Source organism: Zosterops lateralis (assembly GCF_965231275.1).
Source record: "Zosterops lateralis genome assembly, chromosome: 15".
Classification (NCBI taxonomy): Eukaryota; Metazoa; Chordata; class Aves; order Passeriformes; family Zosteropidae; genus Zosterops; species Zosterops lateralis.
The window spans coordinates 13,704,919-13,717,435 of record NC_139775.1 but is presented as its reverse complement, the minus strand read 5'-3'; the positions used below and the strand labels follow the sequence as shown (position 1 = coordinate 13,717,435).

Genomic DNA, 12,517 nt, shown 5'->3' with positions numbered 1-12,517 from the left:
GATGGGAATCTCGGTGTCACAGCCCCAGCTGTGCCCTTGGCCAGGAGCTGTGTTCTCCGGGCTGTGCTGGGCATGGGGGACAGATTTGGGACTCAGGGATGGGAGACTCAGTGTCACAGCCCCAGCTGTGCTCTGGGCCAGGATCTGGCTGCCCTGGGCTCTGCTGGGCACGGAGAGCAGGTTTGGGATTCAAGGATGGGGCTCTCAGCACAGCCCGCGGCTGATCCCGGTCCTGCCATACTCTGGTCCTACCAAGGGCTGCTCTTCTGCTTTCGCCTTCTCTGTCTCTCAGAGGCGGCGTCTCTGAAGCGCTCAGGGGTTTGGCCGAGGGGGGATCGCTCCCGGGGCACTAAGGACGAGTCGGTGCCTCCCGGGTAGCTGCGGGTCCCCAGCACAGGGAGCTCCCGGCTGTGCCCGGGGCGGCGGCAGAGCCCGCGCTGCCCTCCGAGCATCCTCCCGCGGTTCCCATGGCAACTCCCGGGCTCCCAGCCAGCAGCTTTAGCCACACGCCATCGCGGCTCCAGCCACACACACCCACTGCCGGCTCCTTTGCCGGGGTCTCATCACCTTCCACCCACTCCTGCTCTCTCCTTCTGCCACCAGGACTCGCCACTGCCTCCCTCCCCACTGCAGAGCAGCTCCACAAGCCTTTCCAACAAAGTGTCTGTCCCAGAGCCCTACAAAGGCCTTAATTCACCTTGTTCATATTCACCTTGTTCACCTTCTTCAGCATACCATGCAGAACACGAGGAAAATAACCCAATAAAGGGTGACACAGCGTTCAAAAATAAAAAGGGAGCTCAGCAGGATAAGTGGGTTCGAGTGTAAGTGATTTCCTCAGGACTTTCAACTCTGTACATCCCAGGACCACCTGGCCAGGTGGAAACCCACTAGCCTGGTGCCTGCATCCAAGGAGATTTCTCTCCATTTTTGGTGCTGGCACACAGGTTCCACACTTTAAAACAGTGGTAGAGAACTGCTGTGAAAAGAAAAAGCCACAGGTAATGACTTCTAGAGGAAAAGCCTTGCAGCAAGACTTGAAGCTCAATAGGCTGAGAGGGTAAAGTGTGAGAAAGAGGAGAAAATCCCATGTATAGCAAAGTCCTGCACTGGGGGCAGAGCATGACAAGGCTCCATTCCCAGAGCTGGAGCAAGGCAGCCTAAAGTTAGGAGTAAAGACTTTCCACCCCTTGAAACCTTCCAAATCCATACATGACTTTTAGGGGGAAGGATTTAACCAAGCTCAGGTCCTTGACCAGCATCAAAAGTCAAGGGACTGCATCCTAAGGAATAAAATGAGCAGTTATAGACAGTGATGGGCTGTGGGGGCAGAGTCACCTCACATCCAGCTGGGCAGGTGGGACTCGTCTGGGGAAGTCCACCTGAGTCTCACAGCACATGCAGGAGGGTCTGTCAAGGAATTTAAAGGGCTGTCAAGGAAATTAAAATGCCTTGGAATGTGAGTAGTCTCCATGGGAATAAATACCTGGCTGAAGCACAAAAATCCTGGCCCCATACATGGCTGGCGCACTGCCAGAGAAATCCCCTTCCCACTGCTCCCTTTTCCCCTAGTGTGCCCCATCCTGTGTGCTCCCTCCACCTCATTTCATCTCTGCTTGGGGGACACATCCCTGGGGACACCAGGGCACAAGGACCTCCTCAGAGCAGCCACATCCCTGGGTACCCAGAGGTGCTGTGAGCAGAGCCCTGCTCCCATGTCAGAAATGCCATTTTCTGTGTTTGAGTGCTCTGGCTGGCCTGAACCAGCACCATTTCCATGTTACCATGGCAATGGCTGCCTGGGAAATGTGTGCACTGGATGCAGCAGAGTCCAGCCAGGCAAAGGCCTCTGTGGCCAGTGCAGAGCTGGCATGCCCACCCCTCTCAGCTCTTCTTCCTGCAGCCAAAGAGCCCGACCTGAGCCCACAGCGTGTGGCAGGAACAGGGAAAGGAGGGAACTCCACCTGCCTGTCTCTGTTCTGTGTGTCCATGTCCCCATGGCCAATGTCCCCAGACAGCTCAGCCCACAGCTGCAGGAGAGAGGGTGGCAGCAACATGGCAGGGAGCTTTTGGTAATTAATTTGCATATGTAGATTTTTAAAGATTATTATTATTATTACTATTATTATTATTATATATATATATATATATATAAAATTAAATTTTATTTTTTATTTCTTATGACTCCTTACTGTAACAACTCCATGTCCCTCTCCACCTCTTTGCTCAGGCTCAATAAGACCCTGCCTGGGTCTCACCCCAAAGAGAGTCCCCCCAGAGCTCTACCTTAACAAAACTAGCCTTGCCCCTTGTCCCCTCCAGGGGCAGCTGGCCAGGATGAGCAGTGTGTCAGGAACCAGCAGGGCTGGAAAAGCCAGTGGTCACTCATGGAGAGCCACCAGGGCCTTCTGCTGCCCACAACCAGCCAGTACCCGAGGCTGACAGCCCCAGGGCAGCCCCAGGGATGCTCACACAGAGCCAGGTTGTTTGCTGCTCCACTTCACTGGGCTCTAAGTGATCCAGCATGTGGCCAATGACTCCATCCTGCCATCCCTGCCTGCAGCCACCAGTCCTGGAGGGGATGGTTTGGCACACAGGACAATTCCTTGGGTGGATGGGAGAAGAAAGAGCACAGCAAGTGGCTGCAGAAGGAGCTCAGGCCTGAGGGTGGCTGTCCACACCCCAGAGGAGGGAGGGAACAGAGCTACTGGACTCCTGCCTGTCCTGCCAGCACCTGGGAGCTGCTGTTCCTCAGAGCACGACTCACCCCTCCTCGCTGGCTGCTCTGCAGGGAGGAATTGCAGCTCAGAAGCTGCAGCACAGAACAGTAAGCTTGGGAGGACCTCTGGAGGTCTCAGCTCAGGCTCCTGCTCTGAGCAGGGCTGGCTGCAAGGCTCCAGTGCCTCACTCAAGGCCTCACCCTGTCCTTCTGGGAACCTCCACCTCTCCACACCCTGTCCCAGGACTGCACCACCCTCCTGTGGAAGTTTCCCTTAAGTCCAACCAGTGGTTTCCCCATCTCTACCCATGGTCTCCTCTCCTTCCCTCTGCAACGAGCTCAGCTCCATCTTGATCTCCAAAATCCAGAATTATTTGTCACTCACAGGCAGAGCCACCAGGATATTTGCTGCCATTTGCTCATCCCCAGAGCAAATTCCAGGGAGAGAGCAAAGCTGTGGGAGTGAGCACAGCACATACTCCCAGCCTCAACAGCCTGAGCATCCCAGAGCAGCTGTCTGGAAGGAATTGAGTCCTGTGGATCTGCAAACAAACACTGCAGTGATATTAGAAAGGATTTGCTGGAATTGTCCAACTGAGTTTCTAAATCTCATGTCTCCTTGATTAATGCCATAGGATGGGGGATGACTTTCAGGCTACATTTTGACCTGTGCTGACACCAAGCTTGGGCTGATTCCCAGCACTCCTAAAAGTCACATCCATTTGCAACAAGGTTTGATTCCAAACCAAGAGCCTCCAACCCAGGAGGGAAAGACAGGCTCACCTATGAGACAGCAGGAAAGGACATGCTGCTTTTGCTATTGTTCCCCAGACACCCCTTTTGTTTGAATACAAAGGGGCTTGTTGGGAATTTACAAGGAAAATCTATTTAATTCATGAAGGTAAACAGGTAAAAAAATGTTTGTTGAGAAGCAGAGCCTTAATCTCAAGCTGTTTTTTTGATCAGTGACTGTGACTTGCTGGGAATAATAAGTGACTCAGGCAAAATTCAAACGTTGCTTCAAGGTACCAGCAAACACCAGAATTCAGAAGTCCCAAATTCAAGTCCCAAACAGCAGGATTAGTTCAGCCATCCCACCCAAGGCCTTTCCTGCTTGGATGCTTTCCCCAATTAACCTTTTTCTCTGCTTTATTACTTTGCAGTGCTGAGTTTGGGGGTGATTCTCTACCAGTTGTTCTGCCACAACTGGAACACGGCCCCAAATTTCATGTTCCAAGGGGCAGTTTCACATTTGTGGCTTGCTGGGACTATTTAAAGAGAGTGGTGTGTTTTTGATACCTGAGGAATGAATTAAACAGGAATCCCTCAGTCCTGGATTGACCATCTCACTTCCCAGTGCTGGTGGCTGATACAGCACACGTGCCTCTCCCAGCCTCTCATTCATCATCCTTTCACTGCTGTCTGGATGAGATAATTTTTCACCGTTCCCCTTTCCAAGCACAGCCTGGTCTAAGGCTGCCAGATCCAAGGTGACCCTGGGCAGGGCTCTCTGGCACTTTGTTGGGGGCTGTCACATCCCTGCCAGCTGCCAGCCCAGTGTTGGATCCTCCCAATGCTCCACGAGGCTGTGCCTGGCTCTGGGCCAGGAGCAGAGGCTGGTGACCTTTGCAGAAGCCTGAGGCAGTGCTGGGGTCTGAGCTGTGCTTGGCAGCCAGGCCCTTCCCCTGTCCAGGGGTGGATTTTCAGCCTCAAGCTGACAGCACCCTCCTTGCACCCGTGGGTTTGTGCCATCTGTGGCTTCCTGGGAACAGGCTGTCATGGCAAACTACCAATTCCTCTGATCCCCCCCGTCAGGACAGCAAAGGAACCATTGTCTGCCAGAGTGAGCTCACCTGGGCAGGGAAAAATCATCCCTCAGGCAGCACCAAACTCTCCAGCTGCAGCCAGCTCTGTAAAAACAGGACAGGTCTAACACTGGGCCCTGAGCTGGTCCTCCAGCTCCTCAAGGTACCCTGGCTGGGGGGGTTGTAGCCCAAACTACCCCAAATGCTGCACAGGGGCTCCCTCCTCACCATGAAATATTTGGTGCTGTGCCCAGCAGCCCTGGGTGCTTCAACTCTGCTTCCCCTGGGGCTGCAGCACCCCTGGTCCATAGTTTGCAGCTTCCCTCAAGGCAGCAGAGTATGCCATGAGAGTACATCTCTGGGCCACATCCAACATGTGTATAAAGAAAGGAGCAAGGGGAAGGTGTCTCTGCAAGGACAGGATGACAAAAAGTCAGGATTCACCATATCCCAAATAGATTCCCCCAGAGAACCTCCTGCAGCTTCAGGTGTGCTCAGGCAGTGCCCCCCTTAGAATCCTCATCCCCAGCAGGACAGGAGCTCTCCTTCAAAAGTTATGCTATCCCTTGTCACCCACCAAGCCCTCCCGAGGCAGCAGATCCTGCAGATGCCCCATGAGCAGCTCTGGAGGAGAGTCAGGGTCCAGCCTGGACGGTTCCAGCCATGAGAGGACACACAAGCAAAGCCTCAGTTCTCCCAGCCCTGGGACACAGCAGCAACTGCTCATTGTCCCCTCAGCCACTTCCAAGAGCTCCCTGAGTGCCGAGGAGCTCTGAGACACCGGGGACCCCCGCAGGATGGGGTGGGATCCGGGCAGGCGCCAGCCGGGCTCGGGAGGCCGGGCACGTTCCAGCCAAGCTGTGCAAGGGGGGCCAGGGCACAGCCACGGGCTGGAGCTTTGCTGGGAGCTGCATTAAAATGCATGAGCTGCGCTGGCCCTAATGATGAGCAGAGCTGTCAAACAAGGAGCTTGTCCCAGCTAATTATCTCTAACGAGGGCAGAGTGTCAGGGTCCCCGAGGAGCCGGGCAGCAGCTTCCCACTCAGCTCAGTTGCAGCAGAGAGAGAAGATAACCAAATGTCATTGTGCTGCACAATCATTAATTAGGCAAATATGACCTTCTGTGCCAGTTTGCTCTTGAGAACCTGCACTTGCTGGGGACGGAACACACAGGCAGGCTGGAAACATCCCAGCTCCTGCCATGCAGCCTGTTCCCCTGTGCCCCTGCAAGAACAGCACAGCCCTGTCTGGCAGCCCCAGCCAGCCCCACCAGGCTCCTCTGCAGGCTCAAATACCCCTTACAAAGACTCCAGCCCCTTTTCTGTCCTCAAGAGCAGCAGAGAAGTCCGGAATCCATGAAATGCTGTTGTTTAGACCCCATTCAACTCTACCACCTCCCTCACCCAACCCCAGCAGGGCCCTGCTGAGGCTCTGTGCTCACCCAGTGACTCCTTCTGCACCATTTCTGCCCCAAACCCTCAAGGCACTGTCAATCCCCACTCCCCTGGGCTCTTATTCCATTCCAGTGCAGAGGGGCTGAGCCACACTCTGCCCTACAAGCCCCAGTTTCTCTCTCATCAGTCCTGGGGCTCACAAACCAAGGCCAGAGATGTGCCAGAGAGGGGGAAGCCCAAGACAGGGTAAGGCAAAGTCTCTTCCAGTGGCAAGGAATGATCCAGAGAGGTTTCACATAAGGTTCAGCCTGCAGGTTCTGTGCTTGTGCCTCACCTCAGAGCTGAGGGGAAAAGGGCAGAGGCTGATTTTGATCCACCCAGAAACTCACTGCACCACCACAAAGCTTCCAGACAACACCAGGGACTCCCAGTGCTGTTTGTTCATCAGCCTGTAATTATGGCAAGTGCTTTGCAGTCCCTTGTTGCCAGAACAGCAGCAAAGGCTTCAACACCCACTTCAACTACATTTTTACAAAATAAGATTTAAAAAGTCACCCACTTAGAAACAGGGCTGTAACCCCGGGGTTGGTGAGCTCTGCTGGGGAGCTCAGCACCACCTGCTGAGGGGTTTGGGGTCACACTTTTGGGGCACACCCATCTGGGCTGGATAACTCTGGGATTGATCTAAGTTACATTGTGTCTCACGATCCCTGCTGCAACACACTAATAAAATCAGTATCAGAGAGAACTTTACTGCTATTTATACCAAAATGTGTATTTTGTATCACAAGTGGGCTCTTAACAGCAGCCAACTGCTTGTACAGGCAGAAAATCCACACTGAGTCAGTCTGACAAGAACTCTCAGAGCCACAGCACAGGAACTCTTTCCTCAGCCCACAGGAACAGCTCCTCACTGCATTAGGCTGTCATGACACTGCAGGAACGTGGTGTTCATGTGGCCCTTTCCCCACTGGAGTGGTTCAGGCAGCAGAGCCCCTAAAGCCCACTGCTCCATCTGCAGCAGGGGTTTTGCTCCCAAGGTTTCTCTCCTTCTACTGCTTCTGCACTGCCTGTTGCTGTTCCTTCAGCTGGCTGACCAGCTCTTCAGCATACACCTTGAAGAGAGGCACAGGGTCCTGCAACAAAGCAGAGGATAAATCACGTGAAAGGAGTGAACCTGAACAGCAGAAAGGTGAAGTGCAGTGGGGAGCTCAGGGTGTGCTGGCAGTTAAAACCAGAGGAAGATGTGACTGGGTTTTATTCAGGGGCTGAACAAGGTAACCTGTTGTGCTCACCTTTTTTTCCAGGAGCCTCTGTTTTTCTATGGCTTCTTCCAAACTCAAGCCAACCCATTCAGCTTCCTCTTCTGGGATCACAAATTCCTGTGATAAAAGAAGGAGAAGGTAGCCCAGTCTTTGCAGGTGACCAAGATGCAAATCCTCCCTATGCCCAGGAAACAAACGTGATCCCAGTGGGAACATTACTATGGACAAATCTTAAAGTCCTGTTTTCTCATTTCTAACAACCAACAACCACTTTTCTTCTTTCTTCTCAGCAGGGGTTCTGCTCTCTGATCAGCTGTGTCTGCTCCTGCTATTCTTTTATGTAGCTCTGGGGCTGTTTCTCAGCACAACTCCAGGGACTGTGGGTGGACATGGACTGCACAAAACTGAACAGCACAGGGGCACTCTGGGCTCCTCCCTCCAGGGGCAGCACAAATTCTTACTGGCTTTTTTAACCCTCAATCACAGCAAAAAAAAAAAAAAATACTGCTTTTTGTGTCCCTAAATGGTGAGTACAAAAATCAGAAGCCGCAGAGAGAAACGTGAAAAATCTGATGATACATTTATATTCTATATTTATTTCAAATTTATTTATTTATTTTATATTTTTATTTTATTTTCACATTTATTTTTATTTATTTTATATCTATATTATTTTATCTTATTTTATAGTTGTATTTATTTATTCATTATATTTTATATTTATTTTATTAATTTTTATTTTATATTTTATATTATTTTATTTATATTTTATATTTTATATTTTATTTATTTTGTATTTATATTTTATATTTTCTTGTTCCTCAGCACAGGAGCACCAACACCAGTGCCCATCCCAGCAGCATACAGCAGGGCAGGGACTGCAGGGCAGGAGCTCACCTTGTACTTGTCATAGATGGCCTCTCTCCTGGCTGGATCATCGGGGTGCAGCCGGGGGTCCCTCCGGGCCAGGCGCAGCAGCATCGTCCTCTTCAGATCCATCCCCAGCTTGGAGCACAGGTCAGCCTTGGGAGTCTGCAGGAAGGGAGCCTGGGGTCAGGGAGCAGCTGCCAGGGGGCACAGGAGCCTCCCAGAACACTGGCAGTTCATCCACACACAGCACAGGCTCTCAGGAGTGATGTTGTGAAAGGGGAAAGGTCTGTTGTTGGATTTGTTCAGGAGATAATTTGATCACAGGTCTGAGTTTTAATATCAAGGGCTCCAGTCAAGAGGGGTGCTAAAGGCTGGGAGCATTAGAGCTGTGCTAAAACATTAACAGCAGCAGTTGTTCAGCCTGGAGGAGAGGAGGCTGAGGGCAGAGCTCAGCAGGGGCTGCAGCTCCAACCTCTGGGACAGGGAAGGGCCAGGCTGGAGATCAGGGAAAGGCTCTTCCCCAGAGGGTTCAGGCACTGCCCAGGCTCCCCAGGGAATGGGCACAGCCCCGAGGCTGCCAGAGCTCCAGGAGTGTTTGGACAACACTCAGACACAGGGTGGGATTGTTGGGGTGTCTGTGCAGCACCAGGAGCTGCACTGGGTGACCCTTATGGTTCCATTCCCGCTTGGGATTTTCTGTGCCTGAACTCCAGGGCTCGGTGCCTGCCAGCCCAGGGTGAGAGCACCGTGGGCACAGCCCGGGACCCGCTGGCCGCGGTACCTTGAGGATGTAGAAGTCGAAGCCGAAGGCGGCGTCGATGAGGTCGAGGGTGCGCATGGTGACGGTGATGGTCAGCGTGGCGTCCAGGATCTCGCTGTAAAACTGCCGCTCGAACAACTGCGGCTTCCACGTCTTGGGCAGCCTGGTGGAGAGCTGGGCACGGCGCGGCCGTCAGGGGCTGGGCCCCGGTACCGGCGGGCCGGGCTCGGGGAAGGGGCGCGGCGCTCACCTTGTCGTTCCGCGCGTAGCGGAAGCCGCGGATCCAGCCCTCGCCGCCCCAGAGCCCCTGGTCGGCGGCGGGCGGGAAGTACACGGGCACCGGCACGTCCTGCACGCGCTCGCGCTCGCCGGTGCGCGGGTTCCGCCGGTAGCGCAGCCCGTGCGGCTCCCAGTGCACGGGGGTGGGCGGCGTCTCGTCCTGCAGCGAGGCCAGGTAGTGCTGCGGCAGCCGGGCGCAGATGCCGTCCCGCAGCCGCATGGAGGCCCAGAGGCGCGGCGGGAAGCGGTGCAGCGGCATCGCCCCGGCCCCGCGTCCCCCGGCACGGCCAGGCCCGGCCCTGCCACCCCTTCCGCTTCCGCCCCGCGCCGCCCCGAACGGAGCCGCCGCCGCCGCTCATTGGACGGTGAGGAAGGAGCGCGACGGCGGCCGGGAGGGGCCGCGCCGCGCCCGCGGTTCACAGAATTCACAGAATGACAGAATGTGGAGGTTGGGAGAGACCTTCGAGGTCATCGAGGCCAATCCGGCCCTGACACCTCAACTGGATCATGGCATTGAGTGCCACGTCCAGTTTTCTTTTAAGCACAACCACCACCTCCCCGGGCAGACTATTCCAGTATTTAATCACTCTTTCAGTGAACAACTTTTTCCTAATATCCAACCTGTATTTCCCTTGATGGAGCTTAAGACTGTGTCCTGTCCTTCTGTCAGTTGCTGCCTGGAGAAAGAGACCAACCCCCAGCTGTCTACAACCCCCTTTCAGGGAGTTGTAGAGAGTGATCAGGTCACCTCTGAGTCTCCTTTTCTCCAGGCTAAACATCCCCAGCTCCCTCAGTCATTCTTCATATGGCTTGTTTTCCAATCCCTTCACCAGCTTTGTTGCCTTTCTTTGGACATGTTCAAGCATCTCAATGTCCTTCCCAAACTGAGGGGCCAGAACTGGAGACAGCACTCAGTGTACATCCTAAACTGAGGGGCCAGAGCTGGACACAGCACTCAAGGTTTTGGCCCCGGCAAGCCCAGAGGATGCTGGAAGGTGACAGTTCCTCCCGGTGGTGCCCAGACAGGAGCAGGGATGGATGGGCACGAATGAAACGCTGGATTTCCACCTCAATGGACTCCTGGGAGCAGCTGGAGCTGGGCAAGGGCAGGATGAGCTGGATCTCAGGGGAAGGTGCTTCCCTAGAGGGTGCTGGGCACTCCCCAGGCTCCCCAGGGAATGGGCACAGCCAGAGCTCCAGGAGAGCTTGGACATCCCTCCAGGGGTGCCCAGGGTGGGATTGTTGGGGTGTCTGTGCAGAGAATTGGAGTGGATTATCCTTGTGGGTGCCTTCCCACTCTGGATATTCAGTCACCCTGTGTGGAAGAACCTGACATGGAGAGTGGCAGAGCCCTGGAACAGCTGCCCAGGACAGGCGTGGGGTGTCCCTCTTTGGGGACATCCCAAACCCCGCCTGGACACGTTCCTGTGTCACCTGCTCCAGGTGGATGAGATGATCCCCAGCAGCCCCTTCAAGCCCTGTGATTGTGTGACTGCAGCCACCAGGCGTCTGCCCGCAAATACCGTCACCTTTATTAAATTATAAAACCGTAAGCTTTAAAATTTACCGTATAAAATAATCACAGGTATTAACAGCAAAGAAAAAAAAATAAAATAACCTTTTTCTTTTCTTTTCTTTTCTTTTCTTTTTTTTTTTTCCCAGACACAGGAATTTGTTCAGATTTTACCCAAAATAATTAACCCTCCCTCCTGCAGGCACCAAGGCCAGGTCAGCAGGGAGGGAGCAAAGCAAAAATTAACAACTGAACACAAAATAAACAATCATGTCAGCGGGATTTCTTGCCCCAAAGCTTCTCCTGCTTCCAGCATGGAAATCCCTGAAGGGAAAGGCCCGATGAGGAATTATTGCTTTCAATGATAACCAGCAATACCTGGCCATATCAGTGGCACCAGGGTCACACTGGTGGCACCTGGGTCACACTGGGGGCACCTGGGTCATACTAGCAGCACCCAGGTCACACTGGGGGCACCTGGGCCACCCTGGTGGCACCTGGGTCACACTGGTGGCACCCAGGTCACATTGGCAGCAGTCAAGTCACACTGGTAGCACCTGGGCCACAGCAGCAGCACCTGAGTCACACCAACAGCACCTGGGTCACCCTTGAAGCACTCAGGTCACCTTGGCAGTACCCAGGTTACACCAGTGGCATCCAAGTCACACTGGCAGCACTCAGGTCACACTGGTACCACCCAGGTCCCACTGGCAGCACCTGGGTCACACTGGCAGCACCCAGGCCAGTCTGGTGGCACGTGGGTCAGTGTGGTGGCACCCAGACTGGTCTGGTGGCACCCAGACCAGTCTGGTGGCACCCAGGTCCCACTGGCAGCATCCAGGCCAGTCTGGTGGCACCCAGGTCCCACTGGCAGCACTTGGGTCCCACTGGGCAGCACCCAGACTAGTCTGGTGGCACCTGGGTCAGTGTGGTGGCACCCAGACCAGTCTGGTGGCACCTGGATCCCACTGGTAGCACCCAGGCCAGTCTGGTGTCACCCAGGTCTCACTGGCAGTACCTGGGTCCCACTGGCAGCACCCAAACCAGTCTGGTGGCACCTGGGTCCCACTGGCAGCACCTGAGTCCCAGTGGCACCCAGTGCCACCGCCAGTGGGCAGCACCCAGGACAGTCTGGTGGCACCCAGGTCCCATGGGTGGCCCGGCATGGACGGCACGGCTGTGAAGGAGCAGAGGTCGCCTGCCACAGTGCTGGGCCCTCAGCACTGCTGTGCAAACCGAGATAGGGGGGAAATAAAAGTGCCTAAAAGTGGTAAAAGTTGGAGGAAGCCCTGAGGGCCCCATGTCCCCCTTCCTGCCATGCTGCCCTGGATGGCAGCAGGACAAGGAGACGCAGGGGACACGGGTGATGGGGGAATGACACTGCTGGGTGTGGACAAGTGTCCTTTACTTGTCCTGCATCTGCTTAAAAAGGGGGGACTTTGCTGAGGAAAGGGAGGCAGAGGGATAAAGTGCAGAGCTGAGCTGGGTGCTCTTCAAAGCAAAGAAAGAACCCCAAGGAGGCAGATCCTTCATTAAAAGCTCTTTCCTCCCCAAAGCCACCTGAGGAGGGGCTCCCAGCAGCACACACCAGGCTGACACGGCTGGAACAATGTAGTTGAGCCCTTTTCTGTAGAAGGGTGGGCAAAGACAATTTCCCTGGTTGCCAAGTTCTGCCCTTGCTCTGTGCGTGCCCTAGAGTAAGGCTAAGGTGAGACACGCTGCAAAGGACACCTTGGCCACCTGGGGATGCTCCTGGCTGGGCTGGGACACTGCTGTGGCCTCAGGACCCTGCAGCACATCCAGCTGGCACAGCAGGCTGGAGGAGCAGCTCAGGCACCACCCCAAACCACCTGTGCTGCCCCAGAGAGAGCCCTGCCCATGCCAAACCCCCCAAAAGGAGGAAAACATTGAA

The 12,517-nt window shown here is 54.5% G+C and overlaps 1 protein-coding gene across 1 annotated transcript; it reads right to left on the bottom strand.

Moving 5' to 3' along the window:
• Window positions 1-6,650: 6,650 nt before the first annotated feature.
• On the bottom strand, window positions 6,651-9,403 carry MRPL28 (mitochondrial ribosomal protein L28). The gene is made up of 5 exons (XM_083872142.1): window positions 9,064-9,403; window positions 8,835-8,987; window positions 8,081-8,215; window positions 7,214-7,300; window positions 6,651-7,054 (listed from the first exon to the last, which is right to left on the bottom strand). The coding sequence occupies exons 1-5, from the start codon at window positions 9,349-9,351 to the stop codon at window positions 6,971-6,973; spliced, it is 747 nt and encodes a 248-aa protein (XP_083728268.1). The 5' UTR covers window positions 9,352-9,403; the 3' UTR covers window positions 6,651-6,970.
• Window positions 9,404-12,517: the final 3,114 nt, after the last annotated feature.